Genomic DNA, 25402 nt, shown 5'->3' on the forward strand with positions numbered 1-25402 from the left:
TGATAAACAATATGTAGTCCTGGTTTCACTGCTTTGCAGCCGTTCAAACTTTCCAGACTATTATGACTTGGTAGTGATAGTGTAGTTGTTACAGTACCTATACCTACTTGACTTTTAAATCTTTGGGCTGGGTTTAAGCTCAGTGATTAATTAAAATAATACGTAACTGTCTGAACACTATATGTATTGCTCACTATTGAGTAAATTAAATAGTATGCATAATTAAGGGTGTAGGCTTCAGTTAAAACAATATCAGGCCACACTTTGAATTAATTCTTTGTAAACTTACGAGCGTTTGTGCAGGAAATGCAGTCTTTTATGTGTTTTCCATTTTTAAATGTTGTTAACTGTATATAGATTACACTTTGTTGTCTTAATTCAGGCCTGCAGATTCCATGTTGTGTGGTGAATTTAATTAAGAGGGAAAACCATGCATGTAAGGCATAAACAGACACATCACTTAGTGGGTTTTGTTTCTCAGAAGGGCAACTATGATTATCTTCACCCATTATAGGTTGTTTCGGGTGGGGATGCAGAGCTCCGTCGTTAAGTTGTTAGAACTCAGCTTTTCTAAGTTAATAGTTGTTAAGCATGGATTTGATTCAGCATCAAGAAAAAGATCTACATTAGGGCCTTGATGACGTGATGATTGTTTAATACCTGGCTTTTCTTCAACAAAGTGAACTGAACTAATTTGACCTCATCACCAGCATATTTTGGCAATAAAACTGTGGTTAGTTAATTAGTATGATATAGTTACATTTACCTCAAAACGTTTGACTTTTGGTTATAACTTAAAATTAACTAATCAAACACTGAAAATGGGAAGAAAAAGTTAAACTTTATATCAGTTGGGAAATGAGGTGTGTTAACATCCTTCACTGCAATGTTAAATTCCACAGTCATGGTTTGTATGTAGAAAACAATGCTGATAAACTAGTTTCATGTATTAAGAAATTAGATTAATGCAGAAACCTTTTCCTGTTAATGTTACAGATGTCGATTGAAGAAATTAGCAGAAGCCTCCAAATGTCATGGTATTTCTTTACTTTCAAGCAAAATAGATTGCAGATGGAATAAAAATTATGCTCCCAAAAGCCTGAAAGCCCCTTAATGTTCTGACCTTTTGATGAGCCTCATAGTCTCATCCAGGGTCCTTGTTTAGAATAGGAAACATAAAGCGTGACCTTCTGGTTGAAATATTATCAATCAACCAACATCCTTGGGACTGTCTAAAGGTTTGCTCATCCACAAGTTAACCTTTGTTTTGCATTTGCTCTTCCTCTCTGCAATGTATCGTGAATTGATGCTTAACCATTACTGCAGTATATAATATGGAATGCTTCTAATACTATACACTAAGTGAAAATAAAAAAAAGGGCAAATGGAAAACATCAAAAATGACTGAGACAATGAGCCGAATAAACAAGATACCCGCACAGCTCACTCAAAGAAAACTTAATCAGTAATTTTCACAGCAATGATTTAATTTGCTTTTTGTTGGATCTTGGCATCTCAAATGACACAGTTTTGAGTTTAAATACCTTGTATTTTATTTACTATCTCCTCAAACAGTTTTTGCCATGTTCCACTGGATTTATGCTGGTCCTAACTTCTGTTTCCTGCATGAGTATTACAGAAGATAAACTTTCATTTTAAGAATCAATTTTATGCTGTCTACTGCACTGTATAAGATACCTTGATAACTTGATAACTAACGACTAATTATGACCACCCGTTTAGCGTTTAGCCGATTAGCGAACATGTAGTGTATATTAAGCAGTGTATTGGAGTGATGACAGAAGCAGATTGGACAAGTGTTAATGAAACTCCTCAGCTTTAGTAACACATTCTGGTGCTACTTTCCTCACCATCCTGTGTTTCTTACCATCCGGTGTTGAAACATTTCACCTTCTAGCAGAACATATGCATTTTATAAGTAAAGCTAGTGCCCAAAGTGGTCTTAATGCTGATAGAACTACAGAATCTTACAATTGTTGCAATTCTTTTCTACAGAATTGATAACACATCCTCATACCTAAATAACTGAATTGGTCAGTTGCTAAAGACTCACATAATGACATACAGTATGAATGTCTTTATGACAGTATACAGATGTGACTGATGCCGTGTATTATTATCGTCATCATCGACGAAAGGTGTACCAGACCTTCATCATGCAGTCACAGTTTGGTTAGGTTTAGGCACTAAAATTTGGTTAGGTTTGAGAAGGGATTGTGGTTTAGGTTCAAATAAGTATGTTACTTAACTAAATTTTTTTTCAAAAAAATGTCACATACACCAGGTGCACATGACGTCACCATTGACTTTTGGGTTGAGACAAGAACAGCTTTCTCCAGGGTGAAAGACCTGTGTTTGTTTGACCAATGCCTCCACCCTCTCCTCCTTTCAATGCGACTTTATAATTTTTTAACTCATTACCTGACTTCCTCCTTTGCTTTATTAATTACTCTGGCCAATAGTGGTTGCCTGACAATTAATGTAACTACTGTATGCTTACAAAGTCAACCTGTAGGGTTGATTTCCTTATGAGGGCAGGCTGGATTCAAAGTACAATAAATAATCATTATGTTTTTTAACACTTAGGGAGGAGTGTCATCTTCCTATTGTCATATTTTACTGCGGAGTATTTTTTGTTACTGCTCTACACATGAGTGGCTGAAGCTAGTTTTTTCCTTCACTTAAATAACAACTAAATGTTGCTTTATCTTTAAGTAGTATAATATTTTCTTTATGGTTCTGCGGTGTAGGGCAAAGAGACCTTGACAATGCATTCATGATAATCTTAGTTTTTTAATTTGTTTACAATGAATGTATGTTTCTGAGTGTTTGTTTACCCACATTTGAAATCATTTTTACTTTGAATTTTACATTATTTTGATTGTACATAAAACAGCCATTGTTTGAATAATTTCTCTTTACATAGTAAAAGACAGGAGAGGAAGATTGACAGCAACATAAACCATTATACTTGCATATTTAGAAACCCCTCAGTGAGTAAACACATGAAATCTCAGAAATGGTCTCAAAAATAATGAATTGTGCCTGCTGGGCCATTGAATCTTTCCCTATGCTGAGGTGGGATGAGGTAGCCAAGGATTGTGAGCATTATCGATGAAGAGGTTTTCAGTGCAGGCCATCCTTGTCTCTTTTGGAGCCCTGTCTGTCCTTTCTCACCAGGTGATGTGTTTTTGTGGAGCCATGTGGCCCTCTTCAGCTGAGTGGAGCTGTAAAACTGCCAGAGGCCTTAGGAGATGCTGATAGGGGGAAGTCAATCCCCTATCAATGAATCACAGATGGATCTCTTGACTGCCATGAAAAACAGGGGAGCAGCTACATGAATTTGTGGTTTATAATGAGACAGGCTAGGAAAGAGATTGATAAGAGGAAAGACTAACTGATTCGATTACTAAGGCAACAGACAATGAAATTGACATGTTGCAAAGTTTCTCAAGGAAATTGATTTTAACACTCTTAGCACTGCCTTTGTAGAGCAGAACTGCTACAAGGCTGACAGACAATTAAGACATGGGGTGTTAACATGGGTGCAACTTCTTAGTGCAAGTGCCATATGGGCGTTTTCCCTGTTTGTTGCCTTTGTTCCGATCTTTTCTCTTCAGCAGCAAATGTAACAATTTAGAGTAAAAACACTTTCCATATAGAATCCACTTATCCAGATTCTCTTGCTGTTTTTTTTCTTTAAGGTTTTTTCTGATTTAAATCTGACAAACTGCAAAAATCTACTTGAGGCCATATCAGTTTTTGTTGTTCATATATCATCAGTGACATGTTAATGACATTAACAAGACCACCTTTTTTTCACCTGGACAATCGTCAAAACATTCCCAGTATATAACTACACAATGTCAGTGGCTGCATCCCCCAGGCGCATGCAAGGTCACCAAGTGAGGATGGAGCCTTAGCAGATGTCTTGTTTGAATAACAACACACTGTTTGCCTATGAGGAGCTCCCAGTTGCCCAGGAGATACAGCAGACTGTGACAGACAGCTTGATCTGATGCTGTGTGATGAAAGATGTGATGGTTGAGTCTTTCTCTAGCTGATGGTCTGGTCTGGGCATTCATCATCGGAGTCATCTCACCTTAAGCAAAAGTTAAGGACAGATAAACTGATAGAAGAGACCCACTGACAATCCTTGTTCAAATACACATGAGCTCAGAATGTATATCATTGTAGGGTAGTGCATTGCATCATATTTGATATTGGCAGTTTTATTTCATTGAGCAGAGTATAGCTATGCCCTTCATGAATGAGTGGCATCTGTTGAACCTCATGTTTAGTTTTATATGTGATGAATGCATATCAAACTTCAGTTCCTTTTTGCCGAAGTATGTTTTCAAACATCAAGCATGTTCTGTGCTGCCACACTCTTTTATGATAGTAGTATAGTATAGCATGTAGTACAGCACAGTGTGGAGTAACGTAATGTCAAATTATTTGTTTATGCTTTACCTCATAGATCCTCAGAGCACACTCAACCTCCAAAAGAAAATACTGCAAGCTGATAAGAGGATTTTGTTTGGATTCCCACTGTACCAACACTAAACATTCAGGAATTTGTTTTTGTTGGTATTTTATCATCTCTAGCATCATAATTGCCTGTCAACATGTTGCGTCGATTGCGAAATATGATGAGTGAGTCATTTTGAATAAACGGCACTTGTAAGCAACAACAGTCTAAAATGAAATGATTGACCTTTAACTTGAATACATTTAACTCAATTTGTATTTTTAACAAGCATTCAGTTAAAAATATTAGTGCTCAGGTTAAAGGTATGAAAGACTAAAAAAAAATTGTAAAAAAAATAGAAAAGAAAAAGATAATATTTCGGCAGCAGGGGCCCTAAAAAATACTGCTATATAAAATAGAATAACAACCTAAAACAGTGATTTTCTGGATAAATTAAGGATATTTACTCATAAAAAATCTATTAAATTACCCCTTTAATATGGTTGAGCACTGTTATACACAAATAAACAGTCTTTAGTTGGAAAGAAGTGTGGGAATTTTATGGTTATTCGTAAGAGTCATGTTATTTTACATTAGATATGGAAATTGATGTGATGTGGTCTGTAGTCATTTTATCAGCAGGAATGTGTTAAAACCTGGTGAGAGTCTCTCCAACATGCATGTTGGCGTTGGCCCCAGCTCTTGGCCTTTCACAGAGGAAGTTGTCCAGAATGAGCCTCTTCATGTTCCTGGCTCTTTCTCCCCAGGAGCTGGCCGGGACGTGATGATTCCATCTGGACAAGCTTACGACACTGCTCTATGCCTCTCTCCTCTCTTTGTTACCATATCTGTTATTCCCTTTTTACCTTTGCATTTTAGGAATTAAAAATGCTCACTTATTAGAGCTGCACAATTAATTGAATTATGGCAATGTGTTGCAGAAGCTGCAGTTTTTTGATAGAAGTAAACAAAAAAGCACTATAATAAAGTACTGTAGTGCTGCAGAGATGTACTGGCCTATAAATCTCATATTTTAGATGTATGAAAACATGTTTGGTCGGCACAGACCTCAACAAATGTCACATTATGTTTTTACTATTTTTCTTAGGGTGAAAATTAAAATGTGTTATACAGAAATTATCATTCCTAATAACCATGAATATATTGAAGTCACAATATCTGTTTAACCATATCATGCAGCCCTATTATTTGTCCCGGGTTAGGGGGCTTTTTAAAAATGAAACTACATATTTGTTCCTTTTTTTTAAAAGACTAATATCTTTAAATTACATAGTTACAATAGTTTAGAGTTTGTTCATTGATCATTGATCTGCCCAACCCCACTTTTGACGATAATGTGAAGAGTATAGTGCTTCATGGCTCTAGTTGCTCTACTAGCTTTGGCTGAGGTTGCCCTCCTGAGCATTTATTGTCATCACTATTGTAACTGGTGTTATTGTTGGTGCTGCCTTCAAGGCAATTATCTTTCGAGTGAGCACTGATTTCTCAGTTTTGAAAGTGTCTCAGTTGAGAAAGAACTCTGGGATTTGGGAAAATGTCCAGTGATTATAATTTCTCAAATCTATATCTAAGCTCATTCTTTGAATTTCTGACTGTGAGAATCCAAAGTTAATTTTAAAACTTTATATTGGGAGTTTCACATAGCTTACAGTCACAGTGCCTGCCAAAGAGAGGTGACACGAAGTGAGAGAAAAACCTGCCAGTGGGAGCTAAAAGAAGTCCTTTTTAAAGCAGCAGCAGGACAGTTTCAGTGCTGTGTTACAATTAATACTCATATCCGAGTATTTTTTGTCTGTTGTCTTTTATTAACATTGGAATACCAACAAGTATTTGGTATGAATGTCTATATTGTAAGCTCTGTTGTAATGTGTTAGTATGCTATTATGTATGGTCATACAACAAATATCTGATATTTGGAAAGTGCTGCACATCTGATCCATTTTTAACCCAGGAATAGGTAAATGGAACAGGTGTGTGTGTGTGTGTGTGTGTGTGTGTGTGTGTGTGTGTGTGTGTGTGTGTGTGTGTGTGTGTGTGTGTGCGTCGGGACACACTATTTTTATAGAATGAAGTTTTGCAACTTTCATGGTTGCACTTAACTTAAATCAAGCCCCTAAAATGTTGGTGTGTCCCTAGATGATCAGATTTTTCTAAATGCCACCAGTAATGAAAAATTCTGCCCTGGAGCAAACATTAACAACTAATACTGAAGATGCATCTTCACAGCAAAAAGGCTAAATTTGATCGTTGGGCTGAATAAAATTACATTTATTTGTGTCTGCAAAAACAGGACTTCCCACTCTAACACTTGTCATCACCTTGATGAACTAACATCAGTCATAAGACTGCCTACACACACAGCATTGCAATTTAGTTTGAGGTTCACAGAATACCAACTATTTGAAAATTTAAAAGGAAATTGGAAACTTTCAGTAGGGATGTACTCTCTATGTTTAAGCATTGCAGTCAGCTCCAAACTGATTGGATTCACTTTGAAAGTCAGAAAACATGGTAAATGTAGATCGGTGTTATGACCACAGTCGATCTGCCATTGGTGTCCTCACAATACTAGAATATCTTAAAGGGCAGCGCACCTTCAGAGTGCCAGGGTCAAAAGTTGTTGCTAACAGGCTAACCTTTATTCAGTGTCATTCTCACTGTTGCAATCACTTTCACTTTCTCTTGACTGCACACTCGCTAGATTGCTAATTATACGCTGAAAAACGCTCTTGTATAAAATCTTATAGTGCAAAAAATATTTTAAAAATACATGTAAAATAAATACACAATGCTTAGGTGCTTCAGCTCTTGCATTAAACTCAAGCAAACTCTGATGTGTGTATGTCAACTCGAAAATGAATATTGGATCAGTTTCAATATTCAGAATCGATATGTATTAAAAAAATAAACACTAGCCGCCATGAGGCTCTACAACATTGCTCTTTCCTTTGGAAGATCATGCTTGTTGAAGTGCAAATAATACTGGCTGTGTACTGTAGCTGCATCGTTTGACGGAGGTCACTTTTATCCCTGTAACAAATCCACCATGAAGGCAGACATGATAATCATACTCAGCTTCTCACCACACTCACATGCCTCACTCATTTAAAATGGTTTGCATCCTATAAATCACAAAAGGAGAAAAATATGCAATTCTTCTGAAAAGGGTGCATATTATAGGTCTGGTCTTACATCTCTTTTTGTTATGTCCATTTCTGATAAAGTTTGGTCCCCGGAAATACTTTTTGGATATGGTGCAGTTAATACTACAGGGATAAAGCAGTGTATACACTGGTAACTCCAAAGGCTTTTCAGGTATCCAGTCACGTTCGTCTGTGTTTTAACATGAATCTGTGTGTGTGTGCGTGTGTGTGTGTGTGTGCGTGCGTGTGTGTGTTTCCTGGTTATGTGCTTGTGTGTGTTTGATCTGGTGTTGGCGATGGGAGGAGGAAGGTTATGTGACTCAGTCGAATAAATAGTTCCACATATCCCGTCATTAGTCACTTTAAGAAAAGAAATAGGATTCAGCTCCTTCGTCTTTTCTCCCCATTGACTCATAATGACAACCATTTGATTGACTGAGCCCACGCTGTCTGAATTTTTTTATGTTTTGAAATATTTTCTCCCACTCAGTCAACGCCTCACCCAGGCAGGCATAATATTAGACTGTGTTAGAATCAGAATTCCTTTATTTGTACTGCAAACGGGGAAATTTTTCATTAGTTCATCAGTTATCTAATGATGTGGACTGTTTCCAAGGTTAGGGGTTCAAAACGCAGTGGAGCCTCCTATGATGGAGATACAATTAGGATGCTGTAAGGTTCCTCGGGTAAACGTTGCAGCAAATGCCAGGAAACATTAAATAAGTTAAATTTGTCCAACTCAAAACCCCACTGGATGATTTGACATTTTGTACTCCTGAGTTCATGTCCTGTGGGTTTTTTCAATGTTGCTGCATTGGTGTGTGTTTGTGCGTGGGCACCATCTACTGGTCATATTTGGCAGCACTTCATACAACAGCTGTGTTTTTGTTGGTGAGCTCATTGCTGTGACCCCTCCTTACCCCTCCCCAGTTAAATCAGTACTTTGGCAGTTGGCCCCTAAGGCTCAAGAGCCCTTCGATCTTAACTTTATTGCTACATTAAAATGGATGAACGAAAAATAGGCTTAATCACAAAGTGAATAATAAATGTAATTCTTTCCCTGTTTTACCATAAATATGGCTCTTTAGATACTTTAAACAGCATTAATAGCTTTAACATCTGCTGCTATGTGCATTTGATATGTAGCTCTCATGTTCCTATGATTGAAAAGACAAAGGAAAGAGCACAACCCAGCGTTTTTTATTGGAAGAGACAAAGAATGTACTGGTATTGACTGAATGAACTGAACTGTTATGAATGTCAGGTAGAAGCAACATGTATTTACAGGATGCTACTTATCAGGGGAAATGTTTAGGTACAAGCAGACTTCAGTTTGTGTGTTTTGGCTGAATTCACAAGGTTTTGTTTTGGGTAGAGGAGGTTCAGGTCACTGGCTGTCTTTGGGTCAAAGATGAAACTCTGCTTGATCTGTTTTTCCATCACCCCTCAGCCCTGTTGGGAAAGCTCTATTCACTTGAGATATGACCAAAAGTTTAAGTGACATTCGCAGGGTTCCTGTTATCTTTTATCTCAAGCAGGCTCTGTTTTTAGACAGAGAGGGGCCCCATTGACCAGTACAATGAAAATCTATCCAGGCTGCAGCCTCTCAATGCTTCACAGCTCTGGCATTTGTCTACACAGGCAGAGCTGTAATTACTGGTTAATGTTTGTGCACTGATGGGCTGAGGAAAGAAACAGATGTAAACTGGTGCTCTTGGTAGTTGCCAGTGCCGGACAGAGCTACTGTAGCTGTGGTACAAGCTAACAACGCTATAATTCAGGCCTGGCCATATTTAGGCAGGGCTCAGTGCTATGTAAACAGAGCTTACTGCTGAGGGGAGGGCTCACTCTTGCACTCATGTCCGTGTCCATCAACTTTGCTTGCACATAGCTCAGTTGAGAAAAGGTAATGAAGATGAACAGAAACAGTGGATCTGAAGAAATTAGAGACTCCAGCAAGCATCTCTGAGTATGAAGTGCATCATTACAAGACAGTATCGGCAGTTGTTTAATGATTTCCTCTGAACAATGCTGCTGCCTTGAGATGGACGACCAGGACTACCTGTCAGGACTGAGAGGGCTGCACAAGAGATCAATTTTTGTTAAACCCGCAGACGGAAGCATGAGTGAGGCCCTGTGGCAAAGCTCTGGGGAGGCTGATTCCTTCCCACCCAGCAGCCCTCAGCCCATCCAGCTGAAACCGCGGTCAACGTCTGGCTCGCCCTGTGGATCACCGAGAATGTCCCCCTGTGGCTCTCCTCGAAACTCCCCCCGCCACTCTCCTCAGCTATTCCGCAAGCTCCTCATGAACCGTAGCATCGCTCTGCAGAGGCGCTTCACCTTGGCACACACACCGAGGTAGTGTGAGTAATTAGAAGCTGATTGTTGTCAGGATTTACAATACTGGAGAAGTTGTAGTTGTACATGGATGAGATAAGTTCATTTTGAAGGTAAAGTTTCAGAGCTCATCTTCAGAGTCTTTGTATCAATGTGACCCAGTGTTACTTGAGTAAACTCAAGTTAATGCATTTGTTTCAGGGGCTGATAGTTAATAGGGCTGTTTTACACGTCATCAAAATTTGTGTCATGGGTTTGCTGTGGCAAATAAAGCCCCATTGTCCAATCAGAAGGTAACTGGGGAAACCATGATTTTGTTGACGTCGTGATTGGTGTCATCTCAATGGACCTCATTGTACTTGGAATGAAAGAGGGTGTCTTGTTTTGTGCCTAAGGTGCTATGTGCTGCATTCAGCAGACCTGACACAGGTCAAGTAGTGAGAAGAAGAGATCCAGATGAAGCAAATGGACTGAGTTGGTTTGACCTGAGGTTTAGGGCGCATTCAGACTAGGCAATCCGTACCGTGCCCAAGCATGTTAAACCCCCAAAGTTCAGTTTGTTTGACTAGTGTGAGGGCTCTATACTGTGCTCAAGTACGGTACATATTCTTGGCCCTGGCATGGTTGGAAGAGATGCTCTTCAGAAGGGAACGGTTGCTAATGCACGAGCACAAGTCTCACAAAAAAGTCAGTAAATTTGTCATGTTCTTTCTGTGATGTCAACGTGATGTTGTATGATCAAGAGGTAACTGTGCTCAGGCCCGGTTGCGGTGGGAGCATTGTGAGTGCAGGCCAGCAGGTGACTGGGGAGGAGGGACAATTGTGCTTTGGCATGATACACAGCAACTGGGCCAAGTGTGAGTGCGCCCTTAAAGAGACTAGGGCCACATCACCGCAGGGATACAATGCTGGCGCCAAATGCTGTACTGTCACTTATTCACTCATTCCTCATGACTAAAAACAGACAACATGTTTCTCTTTTACGTCAAAGACAGATTGAGCTGATTTCATTGCCTTGCTGAACTTCTTAGATTGGTATTTCCTGTCTTAAATAACACAAATGTTTGAAAAGATCTGCAGAACGGCATTGTATAGTGTGGGTTATTAGTCATTTCAGAACAGAATGTCAAGTATAGATATCAGAGTGACATTCTGACTTAATTGTCTGTTTCTTAAAAGAGAAACTAAACATGGTAGTGCGGGAAAAAGCAGTGCTGTTTGGAAATGACGTAGGAAATAGATTTTCCATGTACACAACTATGACCTGTGGGGCAGCTGAGGAAATATAGGGGGAGCTGCATGGAAGGAAAATCACTGTGCTGTCTGAAGCCCTCATTATTCAGTCATGTTCTTGTTCTTATATCTACAATGTTAACAACTTTCTAATTCAGTTATTTGTAAATACAAAATATTTAATAAGCTTTAGTAACATTCACATTCAGATGATCATACAGAGAACTGTTTCATCTTACGAGGACTTTAATACTGATACATTTTGTTTTTTCCACAGCTGTCTCAAAAAGTTGTAATCATTTGATATTTTTAACAAGGTGTTGTCCCCATGAGGCTGAGGAGAGCTTCATGTGGCTACAAGCTGCTTGCAACAACAGTGTTTTTGTATTTCCTGTGGTTTTAATTTTAACCTTCCCATTTCACCTAAGCACACAAATTTATAGCTGGAAATCTAATCTAGAAATAATTGTAAAGTTATATTGATATTATAATGTGATGTAGTGGTAAGTTGCTTAAGAATTATTTTGGTTACACTACCTCAGCACCTTTGCTTCCTCTCAGTACTCTGTTACTATGTTTAAGCCTGTTCAACCAACATATTGCTTATTAAAATCGGAGGAAAAAACTCCCTTGATAATCAAATTGATGATGATTTGTCACAGAAAAGTAAATCAAGTTCACCAGGGGTGTCTCGGTATAAAATGAAGCAATTATTTTACAACTGGAAAATTTCCCTGGAAGGCAATGAATAGGAGTAACAACCAGAGTGGAGCGAAGCTTTGATTAACACCCCAATGGTTTGGAGTTCAGTCCTTGAGGACAGTATGTCAATGCACTAAAATAAATCAAATATTCAATAAAAGATTTTGAAATAAGCCATCACAGTAAGAAGAGCAACAATAAGTGATGGAGAGTTACAAAAGCGTTTTACAAAAACTATAAAGGAATTAAGTTTCAATACATCATGAAAACTTATCAGCTAAACATGAAGCCCACTCTACACTGTAACTGTTTGCCTACCTGGCTGTCTGCCTGTAACTGTGGAGGAAGTAGCTCGTATGTTATAGTGGTGTCATCTGCTGCCTACTTATCCATTGTTAAGACTCTTCAGTCTAGTCAGCTGATCTGTCCTCAGTGTCCACCATCCTTTCACCTCCTAACGGACTTACAGAACTGTCACTCCAGTCCAGATCGATAAATGTGTGAAAGAGACTACTGTGTAACGTCACTTCATGATGACATTAGCCTGGCCGTAGCCTGTTTTATAACATTACCTTTGTCCCCTGCTCCAGCCTTCTGCATTGGATAGTAATCTCTCTGGTGATGGAGTCATCACAATTTTGATGTTTTTGTTTGGTTTGGTTTTGGCCAATTACTTCACCTGCATTTAGTTAGAGTAGATACGCTGCTCTGCCAGTGCAGTTTAAATGGTGAAAAATGTGTGAGATTAATGTCCTGCTGTAGTCACTCATGTCACAAGAAAAATATCTGAAGGTGTTAATGATTTTTGTGTTTGCAGATTTATCAATCTCAGTGTCTCAATATATTTTATTCATGTTTTGGCTTAGTTTGACACTGAATGTATCATAGACCTGGATACAAGGGCAGCACTCAACTTTGCTTCCAGGTTCACCCAGTGGCCACCCATGGCATTGCAGCAAAATGTTTTCTTGTTGCCCATTTTTCTCATAGAACGCAATCATCACACAACGTCTGAAAATTTCAACTGCACATAAGATCAATTATGAATCTTTCTATTGTGATTTTTATGATCTATGGAGGTTTTATATTTGCACAATTTTCCCTTAACCAAGAAAAGTGATTAATATAAGTCTGTGCAGCGAACTTTTTTAGTTTATGCTTTGGGCAGTGGTTGTTGTAGCTTTTAACTGTTGCCATGCAACAAGTGTCCCTCAAGCTGAGGCTTGAATGTTCTAAAATTTTAGTGCTTGCAGCCCAACCACACCATCCCTAATTGCTGTCAATGACCAATCATCTCTGCTAAAAGCAATGTGGGACTGAAAAGACAGAGAAGTTGTCCTTGGCAGGGGAAAAAAATAAATATATGTTGCATGAGCTCTGCTCTGATGAGTCAGTTTCATAATTGATTTAATCTAAAGCTGTTTGCCAGTTTGCTGTATCATGGTTCATATCTTTACTAGTGTGCCATTTTGGCAGTTATACTCCTCCTTAATTTTAATTTAGTTACTAATAAAAGACATGTCTATAATGAAAAATCGTACTCTCTTTGCAGGATGGCACACGCAGACATAATCATTAACGGAATATCATCCAATATATCATAGACTTAATTTCAAGCACATAACTTTGACTACTCTATTGGTGAGATCTCACTGCGGTCTCCAGTCGATTAAAACGTTATTTCTGTTAATCTGTTATCAGGCTTCTGGAGGATGTGTATGTGTGTAAGTCAGGGGTTTAATCTTACCTCTGAGTCAATGGTCTCTTGATTGAAGTGCTGTGTCATCTTTTAGTTAACAACCTACTGTCATATTATGTGTGAAAAGTTAATGAGTGTAGACAAGTTGTGACACCTATGTTCACCCCACCCCCCTTTTTTTCTCTTGCAGACTTTTCAAGTCATTATTCAGTTTTCCTTCCTGATTTGTCTTTTTCATCTGGGGTTTGAAAAGTAAAGTCAGCTGGAGGCATGAACAGAAAAACTAGCTGTCAAGTAGTGTATTGGCAATGTTGCCAAAGATTTCCTTCACAACATTGAGCTGAGATGATTTGTTGATTAATCAAACTGATTGACAGAAAAATATTGTATTTTGACAGATGTTTAACAGTTTCAATCATCCTCAGTAGCAAAATACATTCTCTGAAGATTTCTTTGTTGTATCCTTTTTAAAGGGCATACCTTTGTGTTTTGGGTTTTTGGTAGAGCAAAAGAAGTCATCCTGGACACTGGGAAGTTGTAATATTCTTTTTGTTCTTATGTCATAGACCCAACCATTATGAAGTAATCAAAAAAAAGAATCTGCCGACACTAAAACTCTCAAAAACATAAATATCAGTCTATCATATATACTTCTTTAAAAGTATGAGATTGTGTTTGTTTGGTTCTTGTGTTTAACAAGTTTATGCCCAGCTGCCACCCCCCACCCCTCTTGCCACCCCACTCAGCACCAACTCTAACAATATCCCCCTGTAATTATGTAGCTACAGGGCAGCTGAAGGGGGATGTTGGGTCAGGCGGCCCGTTGATCTCACGTGTCAATGAAGGCTGAGCCAAGCCAACTCTGTCAGACACAAAAGCACCCGCCCGCCACACAGTGGAGTCAGAGCTCTCTTTTACAAGTTGGGACACACGATAATGTTCCTCTGTCTAAATGTAGGGAAGAGAGAATTTTAGCCTCTCCAAGTTCCTTTGGCTTTTCTTTGGAAGTGTTGCTTAAGAAAGTTTAACATCTAATTTCATACCAAATCTTTTAAAGTGAGTTCTTTCATAACTGCATTGGATATCCTGCATAAAGCAGACTCCTTGACAGCTCAGCCCATACAGCAACCTCAGGGGACTTCACAAACTCTCATACTGCTGGAGGAAGAGGTCAACTGGCGCTGACGCTACACTGCAGTGTCATTGCTCTCAGCAACAACTCAACCCTTCCCCTTTCCTGCAAACAGAGTGAGTGACTGACAGAGAAGCAGAGTAAGAAAGCTACTTCTGATCTCCTGTTCTCTGTTGGACAATTTGGAGTCCTGCTACTAAAGACCGTTATGGAATGTAGTCAGAGCCACAATGTTTGTTGTTGTTGTTACAACAAACTACTGAAAGAAGAACTGTGGAGACTCCTTCAATGCAGCTGAGTCCTCAGTTCCAACAGCTACCTTTCAACTTCTTCCTTCTGGAGAGACTAAGTGAATTTCACACTTCAGTCAACCTTGTTGAGGCTTGCCTGGGACCTCAGTGGAAGAACTCTGAAACCAGCATCCTGAGGCACAGAAGATTAATTAGGTCTGTCCTCTGTCTGACTTCATCAGTTTTGTTTTTGTCTCTCACCTGGAATCTACTTGTGTTTTGGTTTATCGCAGTACAAAACCTCATGGTGTCCATCCCGAACCACCCAGTGGTTCATGGGAGGAACATAGCAGACTGAGTTGTGAAGTTCAAGAATCTCCACCAGAGACTCGATTCATATGAGTCAGGAGCTCAAGGGACAATGAACAAAGACCTCCGGTTTGCAAGGAAAGGGGTCCCGACTGGTTTCGGACACGGTCGGAGACACTCGTGCTTAGGGTACGTTCCTCAACTATACATCCTGCATCTGTTCACTGCTTATATTCATGAGAGGGAGTATTTATAGAAGCTGCAGAGTATAGCTACGTGCCTGACTCACAGACCTGAGTGAAAGTTTCACTGTCCGAGCTACAACAATAGATAATGTACAGGGTGTTCTGTTTAAAAATAACCTTAAGGGATTTATGAACAAGTGAAGTATTATTTTTGCTAACTTTTGCAGTGATGAAGCTGCTGCTGATTTTGCAGGTTTTTATTTTAAGGACTAAATAGACTGTAGCTTTGGTGTCAATTCACAGAATCAAAGAGCAAATGGTTTAGTGTGTAGCTGAATTAATTTCTGCACACTCAGTTGTAAAAAAAATGGACCAGAATACATTGGAGCGACAGCACAGGTTGAGTTTTCAGCAGAGATTTTGAAAGTATCGTATCCACTCATCCAGTCAACTTTGCGTGGAGTATCACTATTGTTTACATTTTCTTCACGTCATTACTGATGCCATGATCACATCATGTGAGATGTGTGTTAGAGACAGGAAAGATTAACATGAGGAGGAATTCATGCATGAAGTATAATTGTTCTTTTTGAACATTTTTGTATAGTTATGGTCACAGATGCCCTCTTCCCTCCCTACACTCAAATTGTGAATTTAGTATAAGTAACAAGATATTGCCAAAACACCATCACTGTGAATTCTTTGGGCTAGATAATCAATCGTACTGTGATTTGTGACAGCTCTTATTCACGTTCAGAGTGTTTACATGACACTCAAGAAAACCGAATTACTGTGTTAGTCCGACTATGATCGGATTTTTAAGATGCATGTATACACCTTAGTCTGACTTAAATCGGACCGGATCGGATTTCTCATAGTTGAATTAAAACACCTAGATTATTCGATTGATAGTCGCATTACTCATGCATGTATACGTTCCATCGGATCGGATCGGATTTTGCGTTCTGCGCAGGCACAAGATTTTTTCCCTGGGGCTGTGAGCCGGAAGTAGAAGGATGTGGCTTTGTCTCGCTCTTCGTACGCAATCTTTCTCGGATGCCATGGCAGAGTTTGTTGTTGCTGGTGACATAAATTGCTCAGCCGGTGGTGGGTCTGTTACCACTAGATGAAATGAGTACAGCGCCACCTATCGTACCGGGGTATGACATGCTCCGGCCAATAATCCTATTTTCTCACTGGCATGTATACTTGGACAATTGCAGTTGTCTGATTGAGTAGCATAGTCGAACTATGGCTGTAATCCGACTAAGCTGTGCATCTAAACGTACTGATTGTCATGGCTTCAATGTTGAACGCTATGTAGCTGTGGCATATGTTCAGAACAAGAAGAAGAGGAAGAAAAAACCTTTCACACGGGAACTTATGAGAACGCATATTGTATAGATAATGCTAATGCAAGTCTGTTACCTGTGTAAAAGTTTGAATGGGTCACATGGTGGGGTTGTGTGATGTTCTGAGAACTGAGGACAGTGTGTGACTTTATGGTTTTAAGATTCGCTTTTTTTTAATTTGCTGGCATTTTACCCAACAGCTTTTTAGAGGAAGCTAATTTTGTTTGTGGCAAGTTTCATTCAACAGACTTCCTGTTTTTGCTCAAAGTCTTCCAGAGACATTTTTTTAGCTTGATGACCCTGAAACAAATGTTGCTGATAATAACAGAAGTGAATGTTGGACCATCTACAGATGCTTGCGTCCAAGCAGTTTAAAAGCAGTTTGCATGGGCAGCACAGTTTACATTTTTATGAGTGCATGTGTTTAATTTTGTGAACGAGTGTTTTTCTCTGAGTGTATGTTGTCAGTCTGCTTGCTACGTTGTTAGTCTGTGAGCAGAGGTGTTGGGGGATAGAAAGTCCTGCCTGTTGTTGCTGATCTGCTATGAGGGACATACTCATGTTACACTGATGACAAACACACTCTGCCTGGTGCGTGAATATGTTCCAGTGTTTGTGTGTTGCTTGTGTGTTCATGCCCGTTCCTGTGCTCAGTCCTGGTAAGCATTAAGCTGGGCTGGGTTTGGTGGGCACCGCCCAGCTCTCTGCTCTGCTGCTGGGTCAGTGGTTGACTCAGCCTCACATATCACATCCCAGCACAACCACAAACACATGCCACACCTTCACTGCTGTCACCCAGAGCAAGAACTGTACAGTTAAATACGAGGGAAACCAAGAATAGTAACTTATTTATCTTTTTCACTGACAGAACTGTCCTTGGCGCAGAAGTACAGTTGTTTTTTTAAAGTGAAATGCAAACTTCAGGAAAACAATATTTTACCTTGAAAAACCACACATATAATAACTGCTGCTTTCAATTATGCAGTAGAATATTTTTTCTGACAAAGACAAAGCACCGAGTTTGAAAGGTCAAAGGCAGCGCAAGTTTATTTATATAGTGCCATTCAGACACAAGGTAGCACAGTGCTTTACAGGGGCTTAGAAACACAGTTGAAAAAACATTAAGAAACAATATATATGTTAATGTTAAAAGACAATATAACAAAAAGCAAAAAAAAGCAAATTAATGGTTACAGATTTTTTTATAAAAAAAAGTTCTTTTTTTCACATTCAAACTCAAACCTCTGTTTTGTTTTAATGGCAAACATTATCAGTGCTGGACGTGTTGTTTACCACTCGGGCTTCTTCACTTGCAGTTTTGGCCACACCTGATTTGCTTCTCCAATAGGTTACCGCCAGTGTTGCCACAGTTACCTGGGAAAAGTAATCTGATTACTGATTACTTTTAAAAAGTAACTTAGTTACTTTTAAAAACAAGTAATCAGTAAAGTTACTAAGTTAAATTACAAGTTACATTATTAGTTACATTCAGTAGCTGCCGACAACACCCCCACCGCCTCAACATAAAAATGACAACCGATTTTGCCAATACTCACTTTATTGGAAGTGCATTTTTAACAGTTACGCCAAGCACAGCATTGATGGTAGTAGGGATCTTGTTTATTATGGCACCAAACGGGGGCAAGCCAACTATGTTTAAGTGCAGCATTTCCTCTACAACATACCGCCAAACCAACTTCTTCAACTCTCCCCCACTTACTTGTTGTGGGGGACTTACTTGTTTTGCACCGAAGTCTAGCTTTTGTTGTTTGGGTGGTAGGGGTCCTCCTGCAGAAGTCGAGGCTGTGGCTTTGCTCACAGCTCTCTGCTTAACACCACCTTGTGGGAGTTGCTCTGTAAACTTAACTGTGCTGCAACTCCAAATGTTTCTTCAGTTTTGATGTCCTGTTTTTGAAGCTTGATAGTACTTTGTTGCCAACACAGAGTGTGCAACGAACCTTAATATTCTCATCTTTAGCTGACACGAACTCAAAATAATGAGTGTATTTCCAGCTAGAAATAGCGCATCTCTCTCCTCCCTCTGTTGTTGTTTATGTTTGTTGCTGCTTGGTGTTACATGTGAGTTGTCCGTGTTACATGTGACTTGTCGCATACATGACATCACTCCCCGAGACGCAAGAAGAAAGCAAAAATATATATTCTTAGTAAGGAAAATGACAAAAATAATAGTAACACACATTGACTTGAATAAGTAATGATTACTGGTTTGGAAATATTAACACGTTAGATTGCTCGTTACTGAAAAAAGTGGTCAGATTAGAGAGCCAGTTACTAAGTAACACATTACTGGCATCACTGTTTACCACACCAAGTTGTGCTGAGCTGCCCACGAGATAGACCTTGTCCAGTGGGTCCAAAGCGAGCCTGTTCCACATCGAAGCGAGTTATGTTGACATCTCACAACCACTGTGAACCCGCCACCTGCCCCTTCTTTCCATCAAGCCTGTGTTGTGATAGTCAACTCATGTCTGTCCAGGGGACCTGGTCCCTGTTTGCACTTTCAGATGTCAGTTATTTTTCATGAAAACCCAAATGTTAAATAACTAAATAAACCTATCCTTCGACTCCTCTCTATTCAAGACAAGCATCTCATTAGTTAAAGACATACCTTCAAGCAGTTGGCCCTGTTGTAATAGAAATGCAAAACCCCACCACACTGGGCTGATGTGCCGAGTCAAACTGAGTGCCACATTAACATTTACTTCAAAGGAATGTCTATGTTCTTGATGTCAAAAAAGGTCAAAGTCAACCAGTTTGCTTTACAGGTGTAAGCAGACTTGTTTGAAATACTATTTTCACTTGAATCTTGTCTGACCTGATATTATTATAAATGAAAGGCAGCAGCAACCAACCACCTATACCCGGCCAATACCTTCTAATTGTTCTTGAACTGAGTGATTTTTGGGTTTACAGATTTAAAAGATGTTAGGCTGTGTAAAAGTTAAACAATCACTTATGTCTACTTTGTTTATCTGTCCAGCAGATGAAGATGTCAATGTTAAATTTTTTTTAATTTACTCATGAGTTAGGGAAATTGGGAGAATTTGGAAATGTTACCAAGTCATGATTTGGCAAGTTGTCAGAGAGACTTCCCTTGGTAGATGACTCATGTGAGCTCCTGTTAACACAACAGAAACATTTCAAATAGCCAGATTATTTACAGATACAACCTGTGCCAGGTCATTACTTGCCTCTGACCCAGTACAGTCCCAGCAGAAGCAGGAGTGATAAGCCCCCTCCCCCAACAATAACACAACAGACCCCCAAAATAAAACCCCCAAGCCCAGAATAGCTCCCCAGCCTCGCCAGCTTGGCTGCACATGACACGTGAATGTGTTTCTTGTGCACACACAGACACAGACAGACACACACACACAGACACACACACACACACACACACACACACACACACACACACACACACACACACACACACACACACTCTGCATCCTGCCGCTGCTACCATCCTAAAATTCATATTGATTGTTCCACCAGAGAGTTGTTGTGGTACCAGCACTGGAAAAATCACACAAGTGAATAGCAGCTGTAATGACCCTCACCCTTTACAATGCTTGCAGTTTACATTGTTTACTGTGGTAATAAGTGACTTGCCCAATTGCCTTGTTTCTGTAGTTGTGCGTACTGCTAAGAGTGTCTTTGTGTCTGTATGTGTTTATTTCTTTTGCTACCTGGTGTGAACATACTGTAGTTTCTTCCTGGCAAAGAGCGACCTCTGCTGGATAGTCAGTCCACTATCAGCACTTTACTTACATAATGGCTAACAACATTCTTTAATATTCCAGATACATTTTGTGTGAATTTGGTGAATGTTAATCTAGGTGATGTTGGAATTGCAAGGAAAACTTTTATAGGACAAATAAAGAGTTAAAAAACAAATAAAGGTAAAATGAAAATGGATGCTGCCCACTGAAATAACTCATTCTGCTCAACTGCAGCTGCAGGTTGTGTGTTTTGTGGGAGGTGCAGGATGAGCAGAATCACTTCAGTACTGCAGGAGGATGTGAGTATGAGTATTAACTAAGCAGCAACCACCATGACCGGTCGTCGACGCCACAATGTCTGACAGCCACTACATGCTTTGTGACTGACTCTGAGGCTATGTTAATACTGGGCCCTAATCATCACAAATTCTACATTTGATGAATTAAAGTACTTCAAAAATGAAAGACTCACAAGTTCTGATAAAAAGGATCAGACTGGGGTCACATTATATCGGACATGTATCAGAATGTGCCCTAAAAAAGCAGCACAAATCATAATATCCAAAGTCAGATTCAGTGTGATTGTTACTGTTCACAATGATTTTAGTTGGTGACCTCACAGATGTTATGGCCATGTTATTACAAACTCTGTGACATGAAAGCAGATTTTTATTATGAATGAATGCCTGGTTGGATGTGTCACTTTACTCCACAAGGTGGTGCAAGACTGTCTCTTCAGCATATGCATGTGCAGACAGAGTTTTACAAGGTCTTTAAGACAGCCATAACCACCATACCTGTCTAAGATGCATCACAGTCTTTAAATTAAAATTAGTTTAATTGTTATGGAGCATCAGGTCAGGATAGACTCACTGTTTTCAGATGACGTTTTTTCAGTTTTCATAAACTTGTGTAAGACTTTCATTTAAACCTGAACAGAAGTAGGAAGTAGGGAGTAGGTTTTCAGCAACCGGAAAGTCCCAGTGTAGTCAATCATGTCCTATTATTAAAATGAACCCAACGCTAGTCACAAGCAGTACTCTGTCAGATTTTATTGATATTAGTTTGCATACGACAGCTGGTTCTAAAATGAATGTTCAGTATGTTAGCCATAGGAAATAAAGTGAGAAAGTCTGACAGGGAGTAAGGTTTTTTTTCAGATATAACATATAAATGTGTCCAACTTTACTATGAGCTTGAAATTTCCAGAGAGAATCTTCTGTAATGCCTTTTAAAACGCAGAGCTTGCAGACCTATCTGCCTCATTGGACTGTGATTTCTTTCTGTGAAGCAGTAACGGAAAGCCACATTTATCAATACTGACACTGTAAAGTTGTGTAAAACAGGCATAGAAAACATTCACATAAATAAAGTCTGAGTAAGTTAACGTAAAATTAGATTTTTCTGCCATAAAGGTCATTATAACTCAGAACTAATAATTAATACTGCATGACACACACAAACATTTACATGTGCACTCTCTCACACTCCCAAACACAGATACATGACACTCCCCCTTCGCAGCTTATTCTCATTACCAGTGGTAATGTTGTCATAGGAGCCAGCAGCCAGCTGGACTGTAGAAGTCATTTGGCTGGTGGATTTGGTTACACAGCGGCCTCACAAACACCTCATTCTCAGCAAACCTCCACCCCTGCATCTGCTTCAAGGTCCAACATGTTTCACAAGCACGTTGCACACGGAGGGAGGAGAGAAATGGTGGGAGGGATTTTATTTTGATTTAATTCAGACAAAATCAAAACATGGTAAACATCTTTATAAAATTTTGGAAAATAACTAAAACAAAACTAACTGAGAAGTAATCCAGTGATTTTGGATGTAATTGAACTTAGGTTGAGGCTTCCTCTGTCGGTGTTAAGTCCTTTGGAGGTTCACTGAATCAATGCGCAAATTCAGATATTATTCCTTTGCATAATCTTAAGATCAAGTCACCACCAAAGCTGGGAAGCTCACAAGAGGCAATTTTGAATATGAGACTCACATAAATCATCTCTTTATCACAGTGGAAGAGTTTGCTTGTGTTATCAAGGCATTAACCCCTATAAAGATCTCCCAAAGCAACGTGGTCCCATGTGACCCCATTCAGGGGGGCAGTAGGAGTGAAAACGCTCTGTGAATCAATGTCATTGGGGGGAATCAGGGAAACATTAGCCCATTGTAGAGTCCTTACTGGTCTGGAGGGTTTGCTACAATTATTTGGGCATTATACTGTTTAGTCTCCCTCTGAAAGCTGATGTCAGGCTGCTACGAAGCAGATTTTACAGGGGTCATGCAGACCCTGTCTTGGCTGTGGAGAAGGCAGCTCTTTTCACATCACTTCAGTACAATCTTGTCCCCCAGTGTAAAACAAACAGTAATGATCTGCCTCATCCTGGTTGTTTACTCTTATAATTTAATCTGTCAATGAGGTGAAACAATCACTAGTAGAACCAGCATGCCAGTAGCAAGACAACATAATAGTTTCATCTTTAGGCAAGCTGATCAGCAGGGGTTCCCAACACGTTACACACATGGACCATGGAGTGGCTCCCACACCACTGCACCAACCTGCAGCATTTTACCACAGGATCCAATGCGAATCCAGCCTGAGCCTCCCTGGGATGCTTCTGAGCATGATGGTAGTACTGCTTATATTCGACATGTCGACACACGTTACATTAAACGCGTCACACCAGCCCTGGCAAGATGCAAGAAAAAAATATTTGTTTGTGGATTTGGACAAGCTTTGCTATTGTGTCTTTCAGAGTGTTTTGTTCACTGTGTTGCAGGTATATGGGATGTTCGGGATGTTACTGACAGCATGCACGGGGGCAGTTTGCAGGTGACTGAAGTAGCTCAGATGAGGGTCAACACCTCCAAGTTTGAGGTCCAAAACTGTTCATTGCCCCCATTGAAAGAAAAGAAAAGAAAAAGATGTTCAGGTATCTCAGGGTCTTGTTTATGAATGAGTGTAATACAGTGAAATTGTGCACCTGAACTTGGATGTTCACATGAAAAAAGACAGAACTACTCATGCCAAGAATAACAAGCTTGAGTGAGAAGTTTAACCTCTGGCTTGTTTCTCACCTTTGCACAGCTGGCTAAATGATACATGAAATGAGAGTGAATGGTTGGACAAAACCAGCATATCAGACTTCAGAAAGGCATGGGAGGAGGGGGCTCCAAAGCTATTTAACCATCCAGTAAGCACACTGGCCCCTTAATTTAATTTGAGTTAGACAGGGAGCTTCATTTGTCCTTATAAATTCAGGGGAATCTTTGCCTGATGGCCTCGCATTGTTATCATATTTTCTGAACAACTGAGCCGTCAGTGTATTCCCCAGTCTGGCACTCAACCTCACCCAGTGCTGAAATTAAATTACGAGCCTATAGCTGGTACCATCTGATACCACGCTGCTGGTATAAAAATCTGCCAAAAGCACATTGCAGTTTAAATCAAATTAAGGCAAATCTGTCCTTGGGATGTTAATTAAAGGCCTGAATTTATAATCCGACATATAATCAAAACCTTCTATTGGAATTAAATGGAACAGGATTTGAATGTGTCATTGAGCAGACGGAGCTGCATATGAATTTTAAATACCCACTTTTATTATTCCGACTAACCTCAAGCTAGAGTAAAGAAACTTAATGCAGCAGTTTTCACTTGAACTGGGTCAACTCTAGCAGGTCGAGACAACATCTGACTCTGCCACTTAATCCTCACCACGTCACTGCTTTTTAGCCAACTCAGTCTTTTAAATGTCTCATGATTTAAAGCCCCCTTCACTCTACCTCAGCTCCTGTGTGCCTGCTGACACGTCCAACTCGACTGCCTGCCCTGTGTCTCAAAAGTCAAATATTTGCCCGCAATGTCGACAGAAGTTAGCCGGTCAGTTGGTGAGATCATCAGGTCCAGTAAGTCCATCACTCCCTGTGGTGAGATTGGCTGGTTCTCATCCGCTGGAGCTCAGACTTGTCCATTGAATTATACAGTCACACCTGCTGATGTGGGTGAAAATGTACTGGTCCTGGCTCTAACCCTTCACATCAAGAAAACACAAAGAAAACCAAATAGAACAGTAGATATTCATGAATGAGTTTGTAACACGTTACAGTTTTAACACCTCAGATTTTTTTTTTTGCAGATGCAAAATAAGTTAAAGCTACAGGCATTTTTTACTTCAATATAGAGCTGGGCAATATATACGATATATCTCGTTATCAGGATATGAGACTTTATATTGTCTTAGATTGTGGAGATTGTTATGTTGTGGTACGTCATAAGTGTTTTCTTTTCCTGGTTAAAAGGCTGCATTACAGCAAAGTAATGTAATTTTCTGAATTTACCAGACTGTTTTACACGTTCTTTAGCCTTTAACCTCTTTGTCATTGTATCCACATTACTTAGATTTTTGGTCAAAAAACTCAATGTGTTAGTATTTTGTGGAATTAACGATAGTCATCCCTACAATATCGCTAAAACATTAATATCGAAGTAGAGCATTTTGGTTAGAAAATATTGTGATATTTGATTTTGTTGCCCAGTCTGAAAACGTATGTATTGCTTTTGAGAAGATTTCAAACCATTGCGGTAAATATATACTTTATTGCAGTATGGACTAAAAATATTGAGATATTATTTTAAGACCACACTGCCCTACTTCAATACAATACCTTGAAAATATTGATATTCTGTAATGTGTTTGATACCATGGAGAAAAAACAGAGTGCATGAAATTTCTATTTTTATTTTAAGCTAAATATAGCAATGATAGAGTATGACAGTGAGATATGGCATCATCCAAAAAAATTGACACCGAT

The 25402-nt window shown here is 39.4% G+C and overlaps 1 protein-coding gene across 5 annotated transcripts in view; it reads left to right on the forward strand.

Moving 5' to 3' along the window:
- LOC115591540 (cAMP-specific 3',5'-cyclic phosphodiesterase 4D-like) overlaps window positions 1-25402 on the forward strand; it is a 102736-nt gene that overhangs the window by 38365 nt on the left and 38969 nt on the right. The window contains exon 1 of one of the 5 annotated variants that reach the window (XM_030433621.1): window positions 14871-15487. The exons of the other annotated variants lie outside the window; for them this stretch is intronic. Coding sequence (XP_030289481.1) covers window positions 15411-15487 — 77 coding nt within the window. The 5' untranslated portion in view covers window positions 14871-15410. Of the gene's footprint in view, window positions 1-14870; window positions 15488-25402 lie in introns of those variants that run through there. 5 annotated transcript variants of the gene reach the window in all.

This window comes from Sparus aurata, chromosome 11 (assembly GCF_900880675.1).
Source record: "Sparus aurata chromosome 11, fSpaAur1.1, whole genome shotgun sequence".
Lineage (NCBI taxonomy): Eukaryota > Metazoa > Chordata > Actinopteri > Spariformes > Sparidae > Sparus > Sparus aurata.